The sequence below is a fragment of the Phyllobates terribilis genome, unplaced genomic scaffold, assembly GCF_046119375.1.
Source record: "Phyllobates terribilis strain yellow unplaced genomic scaffold, ASM4611937v1 Scaffold_3__8_contigs__length_932513732, whole genome shotgun sequence".
Lineage (NCBI taxonomy): Eukaryota > Metazoa > Chordata > Amphibia > Anura > Dendrobatidae > Phyllobates > Phyllobates terribilis.
Genome location: NW_027362763.1, coordinates 47,031,254 through 47,058,423, shown reverse-complemented (window position 1 = coordinate 47,058,423; position 27,170 = coordinate 47,031,254). Strand labels below are relative to the sequence as shown.

Below are 27,170 nucleotides of genomic sequence, written 5' to 3'. Positions count from 1 at the left end.
AGGCTCTCCGCCTGAGCAGAGCTCCTACAGAGCCCCTGCTCCCACACTTCTCCTCCTCGGACTGTTACCTCTCACTACTCCCCACTCAAACAAGATGGCTTCTCTATTTATACTTTCCTTCATGTGCTCCCCTAAGTTACTTCCTCCACCCACACCCACTACATAGCTCCTCCCCTCAGCTAGGGACCAGGGACTGGAGGAGCAATCTCGCCCTACCCCCACTGCGGGTATGTGTTGGATGCAGGTGTTTGGGTCCCGAGCTGTACTCCTTCCTTACCTGAGAGTGAGATACCACACCTCTGGGTGAGATGCAATACCTCTGTGGCGACCGAACCCTCAGGGGCGCCACATATTTTTGGTACAATCCCAGTTTTCTCTGCTGTAGATGTAGCAGTGGTCAGAATACTGAGCTGTGAATAACTCCGCCCACACTCCTGATTGGCAGCTCCCTGTGTACACTGTCAGAAAGCTGCCAATCAGTGATGGGGGTGGGGTTACACAAACTAGCTGGACTACCTGGCACTTGAGACCTAGTCCTGTAGTGATATTATTCTGTGATAAAACAATCATTGTACTGAAACTACAGCAAGCTGCTGAGCAAGTGACACATCCCTGGAATCAGCTGCTCTTCCCCTATATCATGCTGCTCTCAGACTACTTGGAAAAAAACTACTGACAGATTCCCTTTAAGACTTATTGATGGCCGTTCATACACTTTCCTCCATAATATCTAATGGCTACAGATGGACCTTCTAAAGAACGTCAAGTCTCAAATGGTATTCACGTTGACGATCAATAAGGGCAAAGTACAGACCAGAAATCAATGGAGGATATAACTTCTACTTGTTGCCTTGTGCCCATTGACCATGTTTACGTTCTAATCTTGTCGAAAATGGATTTGATTCCAGGACTTTTACTGACCCTTTGTATGGATAGAGTGGCCATCTAGAGTGCATGACCAGGCAGATCCATCTAGTCGGACAAATATGGCTTCTTGTCAATGGTACTTTCCTATTGTTATGTCCATGAAAAACAGCCTTAGATAAAGAGCACTTAAAGTTAATTGAAATGAGAAAAAAAGGGCATAAGTTTATCTTCCTTTTCAAATTCAAAGAGTTTCCTTTTAGAAGCCGATTGACATTAATGTGTACGAGACTTTTGTACCGCAGAATGACCCGCAATGATGCTCTCCATTGAATATACGCAAAATTGAATGGGAAAAATACTTTTTAAAAGTCACTTTGGTTACAAGGGTCCTCCATTCTTCTCACTGTGCCCTAATTTAGTGGAAAATCAATTATGGCCATTTTCAGTGGTGTCACATCATGGACTTCAAGGCGATTCATTAACAGTCTCGATTCTGATTATAATTTGGATACTTTTTAAGAGACCCATTATTTCAGACACTCATTAGATGGTCAATTGACTCGTGTAATTGTCGGAGAATAACAGAATACATTTTTCCTCTAGAATCTGGGAAAAGTCGGAAAAATACTAAATACCTGGGCCTGAAGCTATAGGACTTTGTTGGAGGCGATATCGTCATGATTATAGGCTTTTTCAAGGCATTGGGGCTTTTAAGAGTAGGGTCGTACTAGTAAGGAGTGGTCCACACAACAGCGCTTTTTTATGACCTGTCAACCAGACTGGAGGGGATCTGACCAATGGAACCACCTTCATTGGCGAGCATGCCTTATCCATGTCCAAAGACTTTGGAGGGGCCATCGGACCAGCACAAAGACATCCGAAAACCATGGAGTGAAGCTGCTTTTGTGATAACAACAGACTTTATTCTTCTAGGAAGCTCTAAGAGGGTCACAATTTCTTTCTGGGTGTTTCTCTTACACTGTAATCAACTTACAAAGTAGTGGCCAGGCAGTGGTCCAGGCAATTTCTCTAAAAGTGTTTCCTACAGCAAGCTCTCCGAGTATTGTATTCCAGATCATTTATTGGGGAATCTACTGTGGTCTGCAACCATTACAGTGTACTTTAGGCACTTTACTTGCTGTCATGACTGGCTTCAGCCTCAAGTAGCTGAGATGCTCACTGACACACTTCTGAGGAGACCACCTTCTACCGATTGTGAGACACGAGACTTGACCACATTGAGTTGAAGCAAATCAAAGTCACTTCAAATCTCACAAAAAAGTTTGGAGACACAATTTTTCCTGGATCCATTTTAGGGCAAAAAGCAGTAAAAAAAAAAATAATATTGACATCTTCCCGACCCTCAATTATCCAGTTTTCTCCAGTTCTTTGGTACCCCCAGCACTAATTAGGCTTTACATCATAATGTTGTGAGGTCTAGTCAGCGCAGGAGATGACTAAATCCCGGGAGAGTAGAAGGGAGCTGTGCAGACCAGTGAGGTATGGGCAGTGGTGTTCAATTTATTTAACTACATTTATTATTCTCTAGGATCAGGAGAGAACCCAGAGCAAAACGTAAATTCAATGTAAATTGAATTTCCCAGCTGAATTTGAGCAAATTTATCTAATTCAAGGTTTGGCAGCTTCGATCATCTCTATGCGGCACACGCTGCAACCTCTAGTGATTTTGGGACCTGCAGGTCTAGTCATATGACCGCCGGTCCTTTTACCTTGAAAACCAATGAATCACAATATCATGAATTTAAAAGGGTTGTATCTTTACTTGATCAGATGTGTTGGAGGACATGATTTTGTGGTATTACAGGTTCTCCTCTTTCCTCACAGACTGCACAGGTCTCATGTAGTGTGGAGCGAGTATGTTCTGTTCCGAGTATGCTCGGGCTGAGCTCCGAGTATTTACAGCTGCTCGGTGATATGGTTGAATCGCTCCCGTGTGCATGATTTGCAACTGTTTGACAGTTTTACTACATGTGAGGAATGTGTAAGAAATAGACATTCCTCCCATGCAATAAAGCTGTCAAACAGTTGCAAATCATGCACACGGGAGCGATTCAACCATATCACCGAGCAGCTATAAATACTCGGAGCTCGGCCCGAGCATACTCGGCGAAAGGGTTAATAGAACATACTCGCTCAACACTAGTCTCATGTCCATAAAATGATCACTGATGGAGGAGCATGTGCACTGACAGAACAAAATGTGTCCATGATCTCATCAGCTATCATTGACACAAAGAATCCCCCCTTCCAGATATGTGTCTTCCATATGAATTTATTAGAAGGGACCACCCATCATGTAAAACAAATTCTCCTATAGTTAAGGAAGTTTTTAGAGAATTAGGAGAAAAAATTGCCCCAAAAAATAAGTTCTCCAATAAATTTACTTTGAGGGGGCTTCCCTATTTGAGTATACTTTTCTGTAAAGGAGGAACCTCTGATGATCGTCTGATTTAGGAGCCAAAATCCTCTGACAATCACTGTTTGAGGTGCACATTTTTCTAACATCGGCCACTTCAGGAGGTTGTGCATGCATGATGCTCTTCGAAATGAAAGGTATACCAAGTCCTGCCGAGTCTTCCAGATTGAGAAAGTTTTTTTTCTAAAAGATGGTTAGGAAGAATAACTCTTATTACGGTTCCTTCCTCTTCTTGTGTCCCTCCGATCCTCCTTATGCTTCGTCCATACTGTGATATCTATGTGTTTATGACCTTAACGCTAAGTTTTGCCCATAATTCTCTTTCCAGGATGATGAAGTGACTCTTTGGGACTGAATATAACCAATGTTGACCAGTGATCCCGGAGCCAAAGCAAAAAAGCTTCTCATGGACCTCCTTACCTGGGACATGGCTCCATCCTAATTTCCACACTCCCTCCATGGCTTTGACGACTGGAGACATTTTATAAATGGCGGTCCATCTGCTCATGTCTGGATTCATATGGCCACTAATTCCAGGCACGTTGGCTCTGAATGACTATCACTCCTATCAGACATCTCGCGGGGACTCTGCGCGGAGAGGCTGTGAAGAATACAGCAATCATGTCCTGACGAATGGAAAGTGTAAGATTATTGCTACGCTGCCCCAACAAGATGGACACCGCTGCCCGGATATTTTCCGTTGTACTGACGAGGTTTCCTACTGGCTCCATGAGAATGAAGTTAGGAAACAGCACATTCTAGAGATGCGGGAACTCATAGCCGAGCTTCAGGAGGAGCTCAGGAACCATAGACATCGTCTGCGGATGTTAGAACATCAGGTACAGATTTAGACTCTATAGTGACACCTGGAGGCTCCAGCTTTGCACTGCATGACTGCAATAAAAATAATGTTTACAGGATTGTTCCTAACTAGTACAATGGTTCAGTGGTTTGCTGTGTAGAGCTGGGGTCCAACCAAGGGCAACATCAACAAAGAGCTTGATTGTCCTCCACTGCAGAAGAGCAAACTTGTTTTGAGAAGATTAAGTTTAGTCTGAAAAAAATACAACGATCGGACCCCAAAGCACAATAAATGGCGGCTTAAAAAAATAATAAAACAAAATAAACCTTCCTGCTCTTCCATGCACATATCCCCTTCCCCATAGACAAGGTAATTAGATATTGCCACCTTTACAACCAAAAATATTCTGCCCAGGATAGAGGTTTTGAGATACGGCTTCATGAACATCTGACTACTAAATCCCCTTAACTGTAGGGTCAGAGTCAGCAGAGAAGAAAAATAGTTTCCTGCCAGGCCCCAAAGTACAAAGCAGAGTACACAGAGGTCAGGATCAGGGGCAGGGCAGTACATAGAATACACAGAGGTCAGGATCAGGGGCAGGGCAGTACATAGAGTACACAGAGGTCAGGATCAGGGGCAGGGCAGTACATAGAGTACACAGAGGTCAGGATCAGAGGCAGGGCAGTACATAGAGTACACAGAGGTCAGGATCAGGGGCAGGGCAGTACATAGAGTACACAGAGGTCAGGATCAGAGGCAGGGCAGTACATAGAGTACACAGAGGTCAGGATCAGGGGCAGGGCAGTACATAGAGTACACAGAGGTCAGGATCAGGGGCAGGGCGGTACATAGAGTACACAGAGGTCAGGATCAGGGGCAGGGCAGTACATAGAATACACAGAGGTCAGGATCAGGGGCAGGGCAGTACATAGAGTACACAGAGGTCAGGATCAGGGGCAGGGCAGTACATAGAGTACACAGAGGTCAGGATCAGGGGCAGGGCAGTACATAGAATACACAGAGGTCAGGATCAGGGGCAGGGCAGTACATAGAGTACACAGAGGTCAGGATCAGGGGCAGGGCAGTACATAGAATACACAGAGGTCAGGATCAGGGGCAGGGCAGTACATAGAGTACACAGAGGTCAGGATCAGGGGCAGGGCAGTACATAGAATACACAGAGGTCAGGATCAGGGGCAGGGCAGTACATAGAGTACACAGAGGTCAGGATCAGGGGCAGGGCAGTACATAGAATACACAGAGGTCAGGATCAGGGGCAGAGCAGTACATAGAGTACACAGAGGTCAGGATCAGGGGCAGGGCAGTACATAGAATACACAGAGGTCAGGATCAGGGGCAGGGCAGTACATAGAATACACAGAGGTCAGGATCAGGGGCAGGGCAGTACATAGAGTACACAGAGGTCAGGATCAGGGGCAGGGCAGTACATAGAATACACAGAGGTCAGGATCAGGGGCAGGGCAGTACATAGAGTACACAGAGGTCAGGATCAGGGGCAGGGCAGTACATAGAATACACAGAGGTCAGGATCAGGGGCAGGGCAGTACATAGAGTACACAGAGGTCAGGATCAGGGGCAGGGCAGTACATAGAGTGCACAGAGGTCAGGGGCAGGGCAGTACATAGAATACACAGAGGTCAGGGGCAGGGCAGTACATAGACTACACAGAGGTCAGGATCAGGGGCAGGGCAGTACATAGAGTACACAGAGGTCAGGATCAGGGGCAGGGCAGTACATAGAGTACACAGAGGTCAGGATCAGGTGCAGGGCAGTACATAGAGTACACAGAGGTCAGGATCAGGGGCAGGGCAGTACATAGAATACACAGAGGTCAGGATCAGGGGCAGGGCAGTACATAGAGTACACAGAGGTCAGGATCAGGGGCAGGGCAGTACATAGAGTGCACAGAGGTCAGGGGCAGGGCAGTACATAGAATACACAGAGGTCAGGGGCAGGGCAGTACATAGACTACACAGAGGTCAGGATCAGGGGCAGGGCAGTACATAGAGTACACAGAGGTCAGGATCAGGGGCAGGGCAGTACATAGAGTACACAGAGGTCAGGATCAGGTGCAGGGCAGTACATAGAATACACAGAGGTCAGGATCAGGGACAGGGCAGTACATAGAATACACAGAGGTCAGGGGCAGGGCAGTACATAGGGTGCACAGAGGTCAGGATCAGGGGCAGGGCAGTACATAGAATACACAGAGGTCAGGATCAGGGGCAGGGCAGTACATAGAATACAAAGAGGACAGGGGCAGGGCAGTACATAGAGTACACAGAGGTCAGGATCAGGGGCAGGGCAGTACATAGAGTACACAGAGGTCAGGGGCAGGGCAGTACATAGAGTACACAGAGGTCAGGATCAGGGGCAGGGCAGTACATAGAGTACACAGAGGTCAGGATCAGGGGCAGGGCAGTACATAGAGTACACAGAGGTCAGGATCAGGGGCAGGGCAGTACATAGAATACACAGAGGTCAGGATCAGGGGCAGGGCAGTACATAGAGTACACAGGGGTCAGGATCAGGGGCAGGGCAGTACATAGAGTACACAGAGGTCAGGATCAGGGGCAGGGCTGTACATAGAGTACACAGAGGTCAGGATCAGGGGCAGGGCAGTACATAGAGTACACAGAGGTCAGGATCAGGGGCAGGGCAGTACATAGAATACACATAGGTCAGGATCAGGGGCAGGGCAGTACATAGAGTACACAGAGGTCAGGATCAGGGGCAGGGCAGTACATAGAATACACAGAGGTCAGGGGCAAGGCAGTACATAGAATACACAGAGGTCAGGATCAGGGGCAGGGTAGTACATAGAGTACACAGAGGTCAGGATCAGGGGCAGGGCAGTACATAGAATACAAAGAGGTCAGGATCAGGGGCAGGGCAGTACATAGAGTACACAGAGGTCAGGATCAGGGGCATGGCAGTACATAGAATACACAGAGGTCAGGATCAGGGGCAGGGCAGTACATAGAGTACACAGAGGTCGGGATCAGGGGCAGGGCAGTAGGTAGAGTGCACTTAGGTCAGGATCAGGGGCAGGGCAGTACATAGAGTACACAGAGGTCAGGATCAGGGGCAGGGCAGTACGTAGAGTGCACAGAGGTCAGGATCAGGGGCAGGGCAGTACGCAGAGTACACAGAGGTCAGAATCAGGGACAGGGCAGAACATAGAATACACAGAGGTCAGGATCAGGGGCAGGGCAGTACGCAGAGTACACAGAGGTCAGGATCAGGGGCAGGGCAGTAGGTAGAGTGCACATAGGTCAGGATCAGGGGCAGGGCAGTACGCAGAGTACACAGAGGTCAGGATCAGGGGCAGGGCAGTACATAGAATACACAGAGGTAAGGATCAGGGGCAGGGCAGTACATAGAGTACACAGAGGTCAGGATCAGGGGCAGGGCAGTACATAGAGTACACAGAGGTCAGGATCAGGGGCAGGGAAGTACGTAGAGTGCACAGAGGTCAGGATCAGGTGCAGGGCAGTACGCATAAGAGAGGTCAGAATCAGGAGCAGGGCAGTACATAGAATACACAGAGGTCAGGATCAGGGACAGGGAGTACGTAGAGTGCACAGAGGTCAGGATCAGGGGCAGGGCAGTACGTAAAGTGCACAGAGGTCAGAATCAGGGACAGGGCAGTATGTAGAGTGCACAGAGGTCAGGATAAGGGGCTTGGCAGTACGTAGAGTGCACAGAGGTCTGGATCATGGGCAGGGAGTACGTAGAGTGCACAGAGGTCATGATCAGGTGCAGGGCAGTACATAGAGTACACAGAGGTCAGGATCAGGGGCAGGGAGTACGTAGAGTGCACAGAGGTCAGGATCAGGGGCAGGGCGGTACACAGAGTACACAGAGGCAGGATAAGGGGGTTGGCAGCAGGCAGAGTACACAGAGGTCAGGATAAGGGGGAGGGCAGCAGGCAGAGTACACAGAGGTCAGGATCAGGGGCAGGGAGTACGTAGAGTGCACAGAGGTCAGGATCAGGGGCAGGGCGGTACACAGAGTACACAGAGGTCAGGATAAGGGGGTTGGGAGCAGGCAGAGTACACAGAGGTCAGGATAAGGGGGAGGGCAGCAGGCGGAGTACACTGAGGTCAGGATCAGGGGCAGGGCAGTGCACATAGTACAGAGTGGTCAGGATTAGGGGCAGGGCAGTATGAGGAGTACACAGAGGTCAGGATCAGGGACAGGGCAGTAGGCAGAGTAAGCAGAAGTTAGGATCAGAGGCAGGGCAGGAAGGCAGAGTACACTGAGGTCAGGGGCAGGGCAGTGAACAGAGTACACCAAGGTCAGGATCAGGGGCAGGACAATACGTAGAGTACACCAAGGTCAGGATCAGGGGCAGGGCAGTTCGCAGAGTACACCGAGGTCAGGATCAGGGGCAGGGCAGTACGCAGAGGTCAGGATCAGGGGCAGGGCAGTACGCAGAGGTCAGGATCAGGGGCAGGGCAGTACGCAGAGTACACCAAGGTCAGGATCAGGGGCAGGGCAATACGCAGAGTACACCAAGGTCAGGATCAGGGGCAGGGCAATACGCAGAGTACACCAAGGTCAGGATCAGGTGCAGGGCAGTACGTAGAGTACACCGAGGTCAGGATCAGGGCAGGGCAGCAGGCAGAGTACACAGAGGTCAGAATCAGGGGCAGGGCAGTAAGGCAGAGTACACCGAGATCAGGATCAGGGCAGGCAGCAGGCAGAGTACACAGAGGTCAGGATCAGGGGCAGGGCAGTACGCAGAGTACACCGAGGTCAGGATCAGGGCAGGGCAGCAGGAAGAGTACACAGAGGTCAGAATCAGGGGCAGGGCAGTAAGGCAGAGTACACCGAGGTCAGGATCAGGGCAGGCAGCAGGCAGAGTACACAGAGGTCAGAATCAGGGGCAGGGCAGTAAGGCAGAGTACACCGAGGTCAGGATCAGGGCAGGCAGTACGCAGAGTACACCGAGGTCAGGATCAGGGCAGGGCAGCAGGAAGAGTACACAGAGGTCAGAATCAGGGGCAGGGCAGTAAGGCAGAGTGTAGTGCCGGCGTCCCTGCCCTCTGCTAGGCAGGGACGCTGTTCCCCTCACCGCTCTTCTCCGTGCCCGGCGTCCCTCTCCCGCTCTGCTGGCAGCGCGCGCTCCTTCCCGGCCACTGTGCTTAGGGCGCGCGCGCGCGCTCTCCCTCCCTCTTAAAGGGGCCGCGCGCGCCGTCCTAAGGAGTCCCCGGCCAATGGCCGGAGGACTTTACCATATATAAGGCACCTCCTCCAAAATGGAGGTGCCCGAGCAATGTTGTTTGCACCTGTGTCTCACCTGTGCTTCAGCCCTCAGGTCCCGTTGCCAGTTACCTGCCAGTTACCTGCCAGATTCCTGCCTGATTACTTGCTACCTGCCTGCTAGCCTGAGGTCCGACGGTCTGCCTTACTAATCCTGTCAGTCTGTCTAAGGACCAGCCTGCCCGCTCACCTGGGAGCGCACATCAGCTACCTGCCTGCTTGCCTGTGGTCCGACGGTCTGCCTTCCAACTCCTGTCAGTCTGTCTATGGACCAGCTTGCCCGCTCACCTGGGAGCGCACATCTGCTACCTGCCTGCTAGCCTACCTGGAGGCTCCGCCGTCACGTGCTGTGACCACCTGCCTGTCCAGTGACTCCTGCCCGCTCACCTGGGAGCGCTCATCTGCTACCAGTCTGCTTGCCTACCCGGAGCCTCTGCCGTCACGTGCTGTGACCACCCGCCTGTCCAGAGACTTCTGCCCGCTCACCTGGGAGCGCTCATCTGTCGCCTGTCCGCTGGTCTTCCTGGAGGCTCCGCCGTCACATGCTGTGACCACCCGTTCATCCAGAGACTCTCGCCTGCTCACCTGGGAGCTCACGTCTATCTTCAGCCGCCACAGGTCGTACCAACCCTATACCTAGAGACTGCCCCGGTCACTTGCCGTGACCTCCAGCCCGTTCACTCAGAGACTGTCCCGTTCACTCAGAGACTGTCCCGTTCACCTGCTGAGACTTCCAGCCCGTCTTCCCTGGTCGCCACCCGCTCCCTTACAAGGACCGCCCCCTTGTATAGTAGCTCAGAGGTTCCGCCTCCCAGACCCGTTACAGTTTGCTCGGGCCATGGAACCCGGTGGCACCCAAGCTCCCTCGCTCTCGGACCTGTGTCATGAACTGTCCCGTCAAAGGTCCCAACAGGAGTCCATTCTGGGTCACCTGCGGAATGTCAATACTCGCCTGGACACTCTGACTGCTCCACCAGCAACCTCCGCCAGTGCCATGTCTCGCAATCCGGCAGCTCCACTGCCCACTAATACCATGGTATCTTACCCCGGACCCCGGCTTTCTGCACCTCCTCGCTTCGGAGGCGACTCCGCCCAGGCTCGGGGCTTCATAAATCAGTGCACCCTGCACTTTGAACTATTATCTCACCAGTTTAACTCCGACCGGGCCAAAATTGCATTCATCATGTCCCATCTCACCGGGGAGGCCCTGGCCTGGCTAAATCCTCTATGGGAGAGAGGAGACCCCCTGGTATCCAACTTGCCTGCTTTTCTCACGGCTTTCCGGAAAGTCTTCGACGAACCCGGACGGAAGACCTCATCCGCATCATCTCTGCTACGCCTCCGTCAGGAAAGTCTCACCGTGGGCCAATATGCCATACGGTTCCGTACCCTTGCCTCGGAGCTGGCCTGGGATAACGACGCTCTGGTTTCCGTCTTCTGGGAGGGTCTGTCCGGCCGTATTAAAGATGAGCTTGCCGGTCGGGACATTCCTACCACTCTCGATGATTTAATAACTCTTGCCACCCGGATTGACCTACGGTTCCAGGAGCGTGCCAGAGAGGTCACCCGTGAGAGGAGATTACCACGTCTAGCTCCTACTTTTCAGAAACCCGTCACTCCTTCTGTCTCTTACCAGGTACACTCTCCTGAGCCTATGCAGGTCGACCAGACCAAGATGGTCAAGACCCGTCAGGACTTACGCCGTGCCGAGGGGACCTGCTTCTACTGCGGCAGTAAGGAGCACCGGATCCGTGCCTGCCCGGAGAGGTCGGGAAACGCCTGTGTCTAGGTTCGCTCAGAGAGGTCCACCTAGACAAGAATAAATCCTCTCCATCCCTGCTGTTGTCAGTTTCAATAGTCTACGGGGAGAACCGTTATTTCGAACTAGCCCAACTTGACTCTGGAGCAGCCGGGAATCTTATCTCACAGTCCCTGGTAGAGAAATACCGCATCCCCACCAAACCTCTGGCTGTACCCTTGTCTGTTGCTGCCGTGGATGGGGGGCTCTTACCACGCCCCATCCAACTCATCACCGAATCCATTACTCTGCAGGTGGGTGTAGCGCCGGCGTCCCTGCCCTCTGCTAGGCAGGGACGCTGTTCCCCTCACCGCTCTGCTCCGTGCCCGGCGTCCCTCTCCCGCTCTGCTGGCAGCGCGCGCTCCTTCCCGGCCACTGTGCTTAGGGTGCGCGCGCTCTCCCTCCCTCTTAAAGGGGCCGCGCGCGCCGTCCTAAGGAGTCCCCGGCCAATGGCCGGAGGACTTCACCATATATAAGGCACCTCCTCCAAATTGGAGGTGCCCGAGCATTGTTGTTTGCACCAGTGTCTCACCTGTGCTTCAGCCCTCAGGTCCCGTTGCCAGATACCTGCCAGTTACCTGCCAGATTCCTGCCTGATTACTTGTTACCTGCCTGCTAATCTGAGGTCCGACGGTCTGCCTTACCATTCCTGTCAGTCTGTCTAAGGACCAGCCTGCCCGCTCACCTGGGAGCGCACATCAGCTACCTGCCTGCTTGCCTGAGGTCCGACGGTCTGCCTTCCAAACTCCTGTCAGTCTGTCTATGGACCAGCTTGCCCGCTCACCTGGGAGCGCACATCTGCTACCTGCCTGCTAGCCTACCTGGAGGCTCCGCCGTCACGTGCTGTGACCACCTGCCTGTCCAGTGACTCCTGCCCGCTCACCTGGGAGTGCTCATCTGCTACCTGTCTGCTAGCCTACCTGGAGGCTCCGGCGTCACGTGCTGTGACCACCCGCCTGTCCAGAGACTTCTGTCCGCTCACCTGGGACCGCTCATCTGCCGCCTGTCTGTTGGTCTTCCTGGAGGCTCCGCCGTCACATGCTGTGACCACCCGTTCATCCAGAGACTCTCGCCTGCTCACCTGGGAGCTCACGTCTATCTTCAGCCGCCACAGGTCGTACCAACCCTTTACCTAGAGACTGTCCCGGTCACTTGCCGTGACCACCAGCCCGTTCATCCAGAGACTGCCTCGGTCACTTACCGTGACCTCCAGCCCGTTCACTCAGAGACTGTCCCGTTCACCTGCCGTGACCACCAGCCCGTTCATCCAGAGACTGCCTCGGTCACTTGCCGTGACCTCCAGCCCGTTCACTCAGAGACTATCCCGTTCTCCTGCTGTGACTTCCAGCCCGTCTTTCCTGGTCGCCACCCGCTCCCTTACAAGGGCCGCCCCCTTGTATAGTAGCTCTGAGGTTCCACCTCCCAGACCCGTTACAGTTTGCTCGGGCCATGTAACCCGGTGGCACCCAAGCTTCCTCGCTCTCGGACTTGTGTCATGAACTGTCCCGTCAAAGGTCCCAACAGGAGTCCATCCTGGGTCACCTGCGGAATGTCAATACTCGCCTGGACACTCTGACTGCTCCACCAGCAACCTCCGCCAGTGCCATGACTCGCAACCCGGCAGCCCCGCTGCCCACCAATACCATGGTACCTTACCCCGGACCCCGTCTTTCTGCACCTCCTCGCTTCGGAGGCGACTCCGCCCAGGCTCGGGGCTTCATAAATCAGTGCACCCTGCACTTTGCACTATTATCTCACCAGTTTAACTCCGACCGGGCCAAAATTGCATTCATCATGTCCCATCTCACCGGGGAGGCCCTGGCCTGGCTAAATCCTCAATGGGAGAGAGGAGACCCCCTGGTATCCAACTTGCCTGCTTTTCTCACGGCTTTCCGGAAAGTCTTCGACGAACCCGGACGGAAGACCTCATCCGCATCATCTCTGCTACGCCTCCGTCAGGAAAGTCTCACCGTGGGCCAATATGCCATACGGTTCCGTACCCTTGCCTCGGAGCTGGCCTGGGATAACGACGCTCTGGTATCCGTCTTCTGGGAGGGTCTGTCCGGCCATATTAAAGATGAGCTTGCCGGCCGGGACATTCCTACCACTCTCGATGACTTAATAACTCTTGCCACCCGGATTGACCTATGGTTCCAGGAGCGTGCCAGAGAGGTCACCCGTGAGAGGAGATTACCCCGTCTAGCTCCTACTTTTCAGAAACCCGTCACTCCTTCTGTCTCTTACCAGGTACACTCTCCTGAGCCTATGCAGGTCGACCAGACCAAGATGGTCAAGACCCGTCAGGACTTACGCCGTGCCGAGGGGACCTGCTTCTACTGCGGCAGTAAGGAGCACCGGATCCGTGCCTGCCCGGAGAGGTCGGGAAACGCCTGTGTCTAGGTTCGCTCAGAGAGGTCCACCTAGACAAGAATAAATCCTCTCCATCCCTGCTGTTGTCAGTTTCAATCGTCTACGGGGAGAACCGTTATTTCGAACTAGCCCAACTTGACTCTGGAGCAGCCGGGAATCTTATTTCACAGTCCCTGGTAGAGAAATACCGCATCCCCACCAAACCTCTGGCTGTACCCTTGTCCGTTGCTGCCGTGGATGGGGGGCTCTTACCACGCCCCATCCAACTCATCACCGAATCCATTACTCTGCAGGTGGGAATGCTGCATTCTGAAAGTATCTCCTTCCATGTTCTGCCTGGACTCTCTCACGCCCTCTTGCTAGGTCTACCTTGGCTCCAGAGACATGCACCCGTTCTTGACTGGCAGACCGGAGAGGTCCTTCGCTGGGGACAGGGCTGCCATAAGACCTGTCTGGTTCCCGTTCATCCCGTCCGTCCTTCTCCTACCCCAGCTAATCTACCTGGACTTCCGATCCCGTATTGGTCTTATGCTGATGTCTTTAATAAAAAGGAAGCAGAGACACTACCCCCTCATAGACCATACGACTGCCCTATCGACCTGTTACCTGGTACTTCTCCTCCCCGTGGGTGTATTTATCCATTATCCGCTGCTGAGACCCGCTCGATGTCCGAATATATTGAGGAGAATCTGGCCAGGGGATTCATCCGGAAATCTACCTCCCCGGCGGGAGCAGGCTTCTTTTTCGTCAAAAGAAGGACGGCTCCCTCCGTCCCTGTATAGACTATAGAGGCCTTAACCAGATCACGGTGAAGAATAAGTACCCCCTTCCGCTCATTCCGGAGTTATTTGATCGTCTGAGGGGGGCTAGAATCTTCACCAAACTGGACCTCCGTGGGGCGTACAACCTGGTTCGTATCCGTCAGGGGGATGAATGGAAGACGGCATTCAACACCCGGGACGGCCACTATGAATATCTGGTAATGCCCTTTGGCCTCTGTAACGCTCCTGCCGTCTTTCAAGAGTTGGTCAATGACATCTTCCGGGACCTTCTCTACTCCTGCGTAGTGGTGTACCTGGACGACATCTTGGTCTTCTCTCCGGATCTCCAGACTCACCGGAGGGACGTTCGTCAGGTCCTGCTCAGGCTCAGGCAGAACCATCTCTACGCTAAATTTGAGAAGTGCCTCTTTGAGCAGACCTCGCTTCCATTTCTGGGCTACATTATCTCTCAGACCGGCCTACAAATGGATCCTGAGAAACTGTCTGCCATCGAGAAATGGCCCCGACCGGAGGGGTTGAAGGCCATTCAGCGATTCCTGGGCTTCGCCAACTACTACCGCCTCTTCATACCACACTTCTCTTCCCGGACTGCCCCAATTTCCGCGCTCACCCGTAACGGTACTAATCCCAAAGAGTGGCCGCCCGAAGCAGAGGAGGCCTTTCTTTCCCTAAAACAGGCCTTCTCTTCCGCCCCGGTGCTGCATCGCCCGGACGGCAACAAGCAGTTCTTCCTGGAAGTTGACGCCTCCTCCTCTGGAGCCGGAGCGGTACTTACTCAAAAATCTTCTTCCGGGAGAATGGTAACTTGTGGCTTCTTCTCCAAACTCTTCTCCTCTTCTGAGCGCAACTATTCCATAGGAGACCGAGAGTTATTGGCCATCAAGCTGGCGTTGGAGGAGTGGCGTTACCTACTCGAGGGGGCTCTTCATCCGGTAATAATTTACACTGACCACAAGAACTTGGCTTACCTCCAGCATGCCCAGAGACTTAACCCGCGCCAAGCCCGGTGGTCCTTGTTTTTTGCTCGCTTTGATTTTGTTCTTCATTTTCGCCCGGCTGACAAAAACGTCAAAGCAGACGCCTTGTCCCGATCCTTTCTGGTGTCCGATCTCGAGGAAGAACCTAAACATATCATCGATCCCGCCAGAGTAATGCAGGTGGCTCCCGTGAGTCTAAATCGTCTCCCTCCCGGTAAGACGTTTGTTTCAGTACCTGATCGGGAGAAGATCCTACACTGGGGCCATTCGTCTAAGCTAGCTGGCCACGCCGGTCAGAAAAAGACCCTCCAGCTTATTGCCCGGCACTATTGGTGGCCTACCATGCACAAGGACGTAATAGACTTTGTTTCTGCCTGTGTGTCCTGCGCCCGCAACAAAGTCCCGAGACATCTGCCAGCCGGACGCCTCCTTCCGCTTCCTGTGCCTGCTGCCCCCTGGCAGCATATTGCTATGGACTTCATAACTGATCTCCCCGTCTCTGTCGGTTGTACGGTCATTTGGGTGGTCGCTGACCGCTTTTCCAAGATGGCTCACTTTATTCCCCTGCCAGGCCTCCCGTCTGCACCCGAGCTGGCTAAAGACTTTATCCGCCATATCTTCCGTCTTCATGGCCTGCCCCTCCACATCGTGTCGGATCGTGGGGTACAGTTCACCTCACGTTTCTGGAGAGCCACTTGTAAACTACTAGACGTCACCCTGGACTTCTCCTCCGCTTACCACCCACAGTCCAATGGTCAAGTGGAGCGGATCAATCAGAACCTGACCAGTTACCTCCGGCACTTCGTTAATGCCCACCATTCTGACTGGGTGGATCTCCTACCATGGGCCGAGTTCTCTTATAATAATCACGAGAGCGAATCCTCCTCCAAATCCCCGTTTTTTGTAGTTTTCGGTCAGCATCCTCGGATTCCTTTTCCTGTCTCCACCTCTGCGGAATCTCTCGTTAGCAAATTTTCCTCCATATGGGAGAGTACCCGGTCCGCACTCCTTCTGTCATCCGAGCGTATGAAAAGACACGCTGACAAAAAACGCCTGGATCCTCCACAATTTCGTCCAGGAGATAAGGTCTGGCTCTCATCTAAATATGTTCGACTCAAGATACCTTCTTACAAGTTAGGGCCTTGGTTCATCGGTCCTCTGGAGGTCATCAGTCAGATCAACCCGGTGGCCTATAAATTGAAACTCCCGGCCAACTTACGGATCCCTAACTCCTTCCATGTATCTCTCCTCAAACCTGTGGTGCTTAACTCTTTTTCCAAGTCTACAGGTACGCCTCCTGCTCTGGTTTCTGCTGAGGACGAGTTTGAGGTAGAGAACATTCTTGCTACCAAAAGGGTAAGAGGGAAGACCTTTTTTCTGGTAGATTGGAAGGGGTTTGGTCCTGAGGAGAGAACGTGGGAGACACGGGAGAACATCCATGCCCCTCTCATCCTTGCTAAATTTCTGTCTGGCCTAAAAAAGGGGGGGCCTAAAGGGGGGGGTACTGTAGTGCCGGCGTCCCTGCCCTCTGCTAGGCAGGGACGCTGTTCCCCTCACCGCTCTGCTCCGTGCCCGGCGTCCCTCTCCCGCTCTGCTGGCAGCGCGCGCTCCTTCCCGGCCACTGTGCTTAGGGCGCGCGCGCGCGCTCTCCCTCCCTCTTAAAGGGGCCGCGCGCGCCGTCCTAAGGAGTCCCCGGCCAATGGCCGGAGGACTTTACCATATATAAGGCACCTCCTCCAAAATGGAGGTGCCCGAGCAATGTTGTTTGCACCTGTGTCTCACCTGTGCTTCAGCCCTCAGGTCCCGTTGCCAGTTACCTGCCAGTTACCTGCCAGATTCCTGCCTGATTACTTGCTACCTGCCTGCTAGTCTGAGGTCCGACGGTCTGCCTTACTAATCCTGTCAGTCTGTCTAAGGACCAGCTTGCCCGCTCACCTGGGAGCGCATATCAGCTACCTGCCTGCTTGCCTGAGGTCCGACGGTCTGCCTTCCAACTTCTGTCAGTCTGTCTATGGACCAGCTTGCCCGCTCACCTGGGAGCGCACATCTGCTACCTGCCTGCTAGCCTACCTGGAGGCTCCGCCGTCACGTGCTGTGACCACCTGCCTGTCCAGTGACTCCTGCCCGCTCACCTGGGAGCGCTCATCTGCTACCAGTCTGCTTGCCTACCTGGAGGCTCTGCCGTCACGTGCTGTGACCACCCGCCTGTCCAGAGACTTCTGCCCGCTCACCTGGGAGCGCTCATCTGTCGCCTGTCCGATGGTCTTCCTGGAGGCTCCGCCGTCACATGCTGTGACCACCCGTTCATCCAGAGACTCTCGCCTGCTCACCTGGGAGCTCACGTCTATCTTCAGCCGCCACAGGTCGTACCAACCCTATACCTAGAGACTGCCCCGGTCACTTGCCGTGACCTCCAGCCCGTTCATCCAGAGACTGCCCCGTTCACTCAGAGACTGTCCCGTTCACCTGCTGAGACTTCCAGCCCGTCTTCCCTGGTCGCCACCCGCTCCCTTACATGGACCGCCCCCTTGTATAGTAGCTCAGAGGTTCCGCCTCCCAGACCCGTTACACAGAGTACACCGAGGTCAGGATCAGGGCAGGCAGCAGGCAGAGTACACAGAGGTCAGGGGCAGGGCAGTACGCAGAGTACACAGAGGTCAGGATCAGGATCAGGGCAGTACGCAGAGTACACCGAGGTCAGGATCAAGGCAGGGCAGCAGGCAGAGTACACAGAGGTCAGCGGCAGGGCAGCAGGCAGAGTCCGGTAACAGAGCAGGCTCATATACAGGTAATAAGTATAGCTATAGATGAGGCAGGAGGCTGCCACCGCATAAACCTGATGTTACTTGTTGGGTGTCTGCACTGAGCTCCCCCTAGCAGAAAGGAAAGAAGTGACCTAAAAATTAAGTCAGTGCACCCATCTGTTGTTTCCATAGCCTGAAGTTGGAAGTTACAACTCCTCCCTGGGGCACAGGGTGCAGAGCCTGGAGGTATGGGCCAGCGAGAGCAGCACCCTGCAGCGCCTACAAGCCACCTTTATCTATGACATTCAAGCCCAGGTCCGTAACCTGTCCCTCATGCTGGATGGAGCCCCCTGGAACTCAACGTGTCCTCTACCGGCAGCACTGAGAGCTCAGAGACCACCGCATGCAGCAGGTAATGGGGGCAGACATGGAGCATGGTGCCAGGAGAGAGCCCCGCTATATGTGGTGTAACTATAGTCCAATGGGCCCCAATGCAAAATTTGGATCTGAGCTCCAACCTGAATGTTGGTCACATGTATGGGCCCTTGTAGTGTTCTCGATCCTATAAAGACATATATGTACAGTTAGGTCCATATATATTTGGACAGAGAGAACATTTTTCTAATTTTGGTTCTAGACATTACCACAATGAATTTTAAACAAAACAATTCAGATGCAGTTGAAGTTCAGACTTTCAGCTTTCATTTGAGGGGATCCACATTAACATTGGATGAAGGGTTTAGGAGTTTCAGCTCCTTAACATGTGCCACCCTGTTTTTAAAGGGACCAAAAGTAATTGGACAATTGACTCCAAGGCTATTTCATGGACAGGTGTGGGCAATCCCTTCGTTATGTCATTCTCAATTAAGCAGATAAAAGGCCTGGAGTTGATGTGAGGTGTGGTGCTTGCATTTGGAAGGTTTGCTGTGAAGTAAACATGCGGTCAAAGGAGCTCTCCATGCAGGTGAAACAAGCCATCCTTAAGCTGCAAAAACAGAAAAAACCCATCTGAGAAATTGCTACAATATTAGGAGAGGCAAAATCTACAGTTTGGTACATCCTGAGAAAGAAAGAAAGCACTGGTGAACTCATCAATGCAAAAAGACCTGGGCGCCCACGGAAGACAACAGTGGTGGATGATCGCAGAATAATCTCCATGGTGAAGAGAAACCCCTTCACAACAGCCAACCAAGTGAACAACACTCTCCAGGAGGTAGGCGTATCAATATCCAAATCTACCATAAAGAGAAGACTGCATGAAAGTAACTACAGAGGGTTCACTGCACGGTGCAAGCCACTCATAAGCATCAAGAATAAAAAGGCTAGACTGGACTTTGCTAAAAAACATCTAAAAAAGCCAGCACAGTTCTGGAAGAACATTCTTTGGACAGATGAAACCAAGATCAACCTCTACCAGAATGATGGAAAGAGAAAAGTATGGCGAAGGCGTGGTACAGCTCATGATCCCAAGCATACCACATCATCTGTAAAACACGGCGGAGGCAGTGTGATGGCTTGGGCATGCATGGCTGCCAGTGGCACTGGGTCACTAGTGTTTATTGATGATGTGACACAGGACAGAAGCAGCCGAATGAATTCTGATGTATTCAGAGCCATACTGTGTGCTCAGATCCAGCCAAATGCAGCCAAACTGATTGGTCGTCGTTTCATACTACAGATGGACAATGACCCAAAACATAAAGCCAAAGCAACCCAGGAGTTTATTAAAGCAAAGAAGTGGAATATTCTTGAATGGCCAAGTCAGTCACCTGATCTCAACCCAACTGAGCATGCATTTCACTTGTTAAAGACTAAACTTCAGACAGAAAGGCCCACAAACAAACAGCAACTGAAAACCACCGCAGTGAAGGCCTGGCAGAGCATCAAAAAGGAGGAAACACAGCGTCTGGTGATGTCCATGAGGTCAAGACTTCAGGCAGTCATTGCCAACAAAGGGTTTTCAACCAAGTACTAGAAATGAACATTTTATTTACAATTATTTAATCTGTCCAATTACTTTTGATCCCTTTAAAAACAGGGTGGCACATGTTAAGGAGCTGAAACTCCTAAACCCTTCATCCAATTTTAATGTGGATACCCTCAAATGAAAGCTGAAAGTCTGAACTTCAACTGCATCTGAATTGTTTTGTTTAAAATTCATTGTGGTAATGTCTAGAACCAAAATTAGAAAAATGTTGTCTCTGTCCAAATATATATGGACCTTACTGTATGTATAATGTCCCCTGTGCTGACTCCTTCCTGTAATAATCTTCCTCATCTCTACCCCTTCCTGGTATAATGTCCTCCATCTGTCTATCATCTCTCTATTATCCAATATCTATCTATCTATCTATCTATCATCTATCTACTATCTATCATCTATCCATATATTATCTATCTATCATCTATCTATTATCTATCTATCTATCATCTCTCTATTATCCAATATCTATCTATCTATCTATCATCTATCTACTATCTATCATCTATCCATATATTATCTATCTATCATCTATCTATTATCTATTTATTATCTATCTATTATCTATCTATCATCTATCTATTATCTATTTATTATCTATCATCTATCTATATATTATCTATCTATTATCTAATTATCTGTCTATTATCTATCATCTATCTATTATCTATCTACTATCTATCTATCCATATATCTATTATCTATCTACAGTTGTGCTCAAAAGTTTACATACCCCGGCAGAATTTTTGCTTTCTTGTCCTTGTTTCAGAGAATATGAATACTAACAAAAAAACTTTTCCTCCACTCATGGTTATTGGTTGGGTGAAGCCATTTATTGTCAAACTACTGTGTTTTCTCTTTTTAAATCTTAATGACAACCAAAAACATCCAAATGACCCTGATCAAAAGTTCACATCCCCCAGTTCTTAATACCGTGTATTGCCCCCTCTAACATCAATGACAGCTTGAAGTCTTTTGTGGTAGTTGTGGATGAGGTTCTTTATTTTCTCAGATGGTCAAGCTGCCCATTCTTCTTGGTAAAAAGCCTCCAGCTCCTGTAAATTCCTGGGCTGTCTAGCATGAACTGCGCGCTTGAGATCTCCCCAGAGTGGCTCAATGATATTGAGGTCAGGAGACTGAGATGGCCACTCCAGAACCTTCACTTTGTTCTGCTGTAGCCAATGACAGGTCGACTTGGCCTTGTGTTTTGGATCGTTTTCATATTGGAACGTCCAAGTACGTCCCATGCGCAACTTCCGGGCTGATGAGTGCAAATTTTCCTCCAGTATTTTCTGATCACGTGCTGCATTCATCTTTCCTTCAACTTTTACCAAGTTCCATGTGCCTTTGTAGCTCACACATCCCCAAAACATCAGCGATCCACCTCCATGCTTTACTGTAGGAATGGTGTTCCTTTCATCATAGGCCTTGTTGACCTCTCTCCAAATGTAACGTTTATGGTTGTGGCCAAAAAGTTAAATTTTGGTCTCATAACTCCAAATTGCCTTGTTCCAGAAGTTTTGAGGCTTGTCTCTGTGCTGTTTGGCGTATTGTAGGAGAGATACTTTGTGGCATTTGTGCAGTAATGGCTTTCTTCTGGCGACTCGACCATGCAGCCCATTTTTCTTCAAGTGCCTCCTTATTGTGCATCTTGAAACAGCCACACCGCTAGATTTCAGAGTCCTGAAATTCAGCTGATGTTATTTGTGGGTTTTTCTTTGCATCCCGAACAATTTTCCTGGCAGTTGCGGCCGAAATTTTTGTTGGTCTACCTGACGATGGTTTGGATTTACAGTACTCCTGATTTTTCATTTGTAAATCACAGTTTGAACGCTGCTGACTGGCATTATCAATTCCTTGGATATCTTTCTGTATACCTTTCCTGTGTTATACAGTTCAACTACCTTTTCCCATAGATCCTTGAAAATTCTTTTGCTTTCCCCATGGCTCACAATCCAGAAACGTCAGTGGCTGGATGAAAGATGCAACAGTCTGTCTGGATCCCAGAAACTCACTCAGCTTTTATGCACACACACTGATTACAAGCAAACAGGTCACAGGTGAGGATGTTACCTTTAGCAGCCATTCAAATCCATTTGTGTCAAATTCTGTGCATGTTATCAGGCCAAAATCACCAGGGTATGTGAACTTTTGATCAGGGTCATTTGGATGTTTTTGGTTGTCATCAAGATTTAAAAATAGAAAACACAGTAGTTTGACAATAAATGGCTTCACCCAACCAATAACCATGAGTGGAGAAAAAGTTTTTTTGTTATCATTCATCTTCTCTGAAACAAGGCCAAGAAAGGAAAAATTCTGCCGGGGTATGTAAACTTTTGAGCACAACTGTATTATCTATCTATTATCTATCTATATACTATCTATTATCCATCTATCATCTATCTATCATCTATCTATTATCTATCTATCTATTTATCTATCTATCTATCTCTATCTATCTATCGATATGTATATATTTTGAGATAATAATTAGAAATGGTATTAATTGGATGAATTAATAATCACTATTCATCTTCAGTCGGACTTCGTGTAGTTTGGAGATTTTCTGTATTTTTGCTCCTTTCGCAGCGATGAAACACATGAAGCCATGTCACTCTGATTGCGCCAGTCTGTATAGCAGCGGGATCAGCAGCTCCGGGGTCTATACCATACTGCCCTCTAGTGCTGGAAGCGCCACAGACGTGTTATGTGACATGGACACGCAAGGTAAACTGCTGAGAGCTGATCGTCTGTCTGTATATGAGAAGTTCCATATAAATGTCAGATTACAGGACCGATCATTGGATTCACAGTTACTATTTTACCTCCATGTGACGTTCTGTTTTCTTTGTTCTTATTCTGAATAGAGTTGAAAATATTCTTTTTCTGTCTGACAACTGTCAATAAGAAGCTTCGCTGCTCGGCACTGAATTTTTTCCTTTTTTTGGAAAAAGCCCATCCACCACTAAGCAAAACACACAAGTACCTGGTGTTCAGTGCTCAGAGTGTAACACTTGTGTCTTTGCAGAAATGCTGTGATACTCCCCGCCTCGGGTGCTATCCTGCTTCTGCTGCGGCTCCTATGCATCACAGGTCCTCTGGCAGAACGTTTAGGGCGCGCGTGCACTTCCAGTGCGTTCACTCCTATTGTGCCCCCAGCCTATAGCTGGAAGGCACCTAGTACTTAAGGCACTTCCACCTCTTGGGAGGTGCTTGAGCAACATTTGTAGTTAGTCACTCTGCAAGCTGTTAGCTAGTGATCACGTCTCTGTACCAGTCCAGTTTAATCTGTTCTAGTACCAGTTCTGCTTTCCTGTTCCTGTCCTGTCTGTGTGGAACCTGAACCTGAAAAGACTCTAGTTGTAACTAAACCCGAAACCGCTCATGCGGCACCTGAACCTGAAACCGCTCCGGCAGCACCTGAACCTGAAACCGCTCCAGTGGTGCCTGAACCTGAAACCACTCTAGCGGTATGTAACCCTGAGACCACCTGGAGGTGTTCTGCAAGGTCTTCAATGAGCTGGGCTGTGTCACTTCTGCAGCATCTTCCCTCCTCAAGCTGCGTCAGGTTAGTCTGACCGTAGGCCAATATGCCGTCCAGTTCCACACTCTGAGTTCCTAACTTGGCTGGAATAATGAAGCACTGGTGGCGGCATTCTGAGAGGGATTATCCGGAAGAATTAAAGATGAACTGGCTGGTCAAGACATTCCTGCCACATTGAATGACCTGATGTCATTTACCATCCATATCGACCTCAGGTTTCAGGAACTTTCTAGAGAGTCGGCTCGTGAAAAGAAACTGCTTCATCTGGCCACTTTTCAAAGGCCGCCTATTACTCAGCCATCTATGCCGGTTACTACCCCCGAACCCATGGTGCTCCACTGTCTTAAGTTGGCCTAACAAAGGCAGGAACACAGTCCTGCCAAGTGACTGTGCTATTGCGGTAGTGTGTTATGGTATGTGGGTACCATTTTGTCTATACTTATATTTTACTGATTTTCAGAGTGTTCTTTTGCTACTCTGTGTCCTTCTGTGCTTCCCCTCTAATGTTGACTTATTTTGTAGGAAGAGTTGATATTTGTTAATTGATGAATAGCTGGTATTTACATCTGATATCAGCTCCTACAGTTTACTATACTGTTATCTTTGCACAGGGTCAGTGAGTAATGCTGGTTGCTAATATGCTAACTACATATTGAACCAGGCTAGCTGTTGATTTGTAGAGCAATGGAAGACCAACAATGGAAATTGATAAAATGCTCAAACAATGAGACCTGAGCTCCTGCCACCTTCCCCAACTACCCTGTGAATGAGGAGAGGGACTTTTCAATATCACAGCCAGGAGAGACATGGTGGTTAGATCCTGTGTAAGACGATGATGGGAAGGATAGCACATCTGAGAGAATTGGAGAAACCTGGATTACCCTGGATATACTATTGGAGGAATATATTATTATTATTTATTATTATAGAGCCATTTTTTCCTTGGCGCTTTACATGTGAAAAAGGGGGCATACATACGGAGAAGCATATGGACTATTTTATTCTTTGTCTGCTGGATTATTTGACTCTCATCTCCCGCAGCATTTATCCCGTTACTGAACAGCATTCATGTTTCTGGAATATTTTATCCTCTGTGTAGTGGATTGTTTATGAACCTTTCAGTTTTACATATAATAAAGGTCTTGTGATTGTTCACTCATCTCTCGCTCTGTTGATTGTGTGATGTTGGAGAAGGACCCCGTGACAAGTAGCATGGAAGGTCTGATCCATATGTGTCCCATGAAGTCAGGAAACTCCAAAGTTTAGGGTCGGTACGAGAGGCCTCCCTCAGCGATTTGTCTCCACCATTGGTTCTGACCGTATCTATATCTTATGGGGTTTCATAATTCATTGAAACAGCTTACCTAGATTCAGGTGCAGCTGGAAATTTTATGCAGCAGGAAGTTGTAGAGCGGTACCAAATTTCTGTCCGACGCCTCCAGAATCCTTTGTTGGTGTCATCAGTCGACGTGAGGGTCCTATCCGAAGCCATCCATATGGACACCGACGAGGTAGAGCTTCGAATAGGAATAATACACACGAAAAAGATTGCCTTCCATGTGCTTCCTGGGATGTTGCATCCACTTCTTCTAAGCCTTCCGTGGCTACCTGTTCATGAACCTGTCCTAGACTGGAGATCTGGCGAAGTACTCCGATGGGGACAATCTTGCCATGAGAAATGTTTGATTCCTGTGCATCCAGTCCAACCGCTGGTTATGAAATCCAACCTGCCAGGTTTGTTGGCCGCTTACTGGTCATACGTGGATGTCTTCGACAAAAAAGAAGAGAAGACGTTGCCCCCACATTAACCGTATGATTGTCCCATTGATTTGCTCCCAGGATCCTCACCACCTCCAAGTCGTATCTATCCGTTATTGCAAGCGGAGACCCTAGCCATGTCTGAATATGTAAAGGAGAATCTCCCTAGGGGATTCATCCGGAAGTCTGCTTCTCCCTCTGAAGCTGGCTTCTTTTTCATAAGAAAGAAAGATGGTACTCTTTCACCGTGTATCGATTATAGAGGTCTCAACCAGATCTAAATCAAATACAAATATCCTCAGTTGGATCTGAGAGGAACCTATAATCTGATCCGCATACTCCATGGAAATGAGTGGAATAGAGTTTTCAATACTCGAGACGGTCACTGCGAATACTGTGTTATGTTATTTGGACTCAACAAGCCCTAGCTGTCTTCCTGTTATGATCTGCAACTTTAGAACTAAGGAATAGGAGGGAAAAGCTATCCCTGAACTGAGACTCAGCTTAACCCTACGCTGTGGTGGGTGCCCTATTCCTTGTGAATAGTCCCACCGAAACTCCTGCACTGAACTCAAATGAAGACCTGTAGGAAGGGTAAAGGGGTCCCTGAAAGATCTAAGGACTGGGAGCAAAAACAGGATACCTCCTAACAGAAAAGTTAGTTGCAGAAACTAAGATTAAAGGGAACAAAACTGTTGGAACAAGAAGTCCCAGGATATCAATTGTCCAAAGCACAAAGAACTAAACTAGGCAACTTAGCCAGAGCACGAGCGTAACAACACTGAAGTCCAGTGGGGAATGGGAGCCAGGTGCTGGGTAATAAAGAGTGCAGAGATCACGTGACCAAGAAACACAGCACCAGAGGAAAAGACTAGAAGCCAGCAAACCACAACAAGATGGCCGATAGTAAAACAACATAGATTCTAACAGTACCTCCCCTTTTACGAGGATCCTCCGGATCCTCTAGGCCGAGCCTTACCAGGAAATCTCCTGTGAAAAGCGTTAATTAGCCTTGGGGCCGAGACGTCCTCGGCTTTCACCCAGGAATTATCCTCAGGGCCGAAACCTCTCCAGGACACAAGATACTGTAATCTACCTCTATGCCACCTGGAATCCAAAATGCGATAAATCTCAAATTCACCGTCCTCATCAACAGGAGGAACAGTAGGCTTCACCTGCTTATCAGGCGTGACCGCCTTCTTAAGTAACGACACATGAAACACAGAATTAATCCTCCAGGACGAGGGAATGCCCAACCTCACCGCTGCCGAGTTGACAATCTGAACCACTTTGAAAGGACCCACAAATTTAGGCCCCAGTTTTTTAGAAGGAATTTTCAAACGAAGATTACTAGAGGACAACCAAACCATATCCCAACAGCAAACAAGGACTCATTTTTTTTTGTCAAAATACCTTTTTGATCTCCTGTTAGCCTCTTTAAGGTTCAGGCGTACACTGGTCCAAACCCTCTCCAAATCACCAGAAAAATTGTCCTCCTCCGATACAGCAGCCCCAACTTTGGAAAATGGACCAAAAGATGGATACCTGCCAATACAACAAAAAGAAGGAGAACAACCAGCCGAGGAAGAAGTATGATTATTAAGGGCAAACTCCGCAAGTGGTAGAAATTCTGACCACGTTTCCTGATTGTCTGCCACAAAACATCTCAAAAACTGCTCGACATCCTGGTTCTTCCTTTCCGTCTGTACATTGGACTCTGGACGATACCCCGACGAGAATGACAAATGAATTTTCAATCTGTCACAAAAACGAGCCACAAACTGTGGACCTCTATCAGAAACAATGTCCGGGGAACACCAT

At 49.8% G+C, this 27,170-nt stretch overlaps 1 protein-coding gene across 1 annotated transcript in view; it reads left to right on the top strand.

Annotated features, from left to right (window-relative positions):
* The first annotated feature begins 3,792 nt into the window (after nucleotides 1–3,792).
* The window catches only part of LOC141258432 (angiopoietin-2-like), a 73,625-nt gene continuing 50,247 nt past the window's right edge, over nucleotides 3,793–27,170 (top strand). Inside the window, exons 1-3 of the mRNA XM_073673432.1 lie at nucleotides 3,793–4,143; nucleotides 18,259–18,478; nucleotides 22,637–22,774. Of these exons, the coding sequence (XP_073529533.1) occupies nucleotides 3,793–4,143; nucleotides 18,259–18,478; nucleotides 22,637–22,774 (709 nt within the window). The remainder of the gene's footprint in view (nucleotides 4,144–18,258; nucleotides 18,479–22,636; nucleotides 22,775–27,170) is intronic.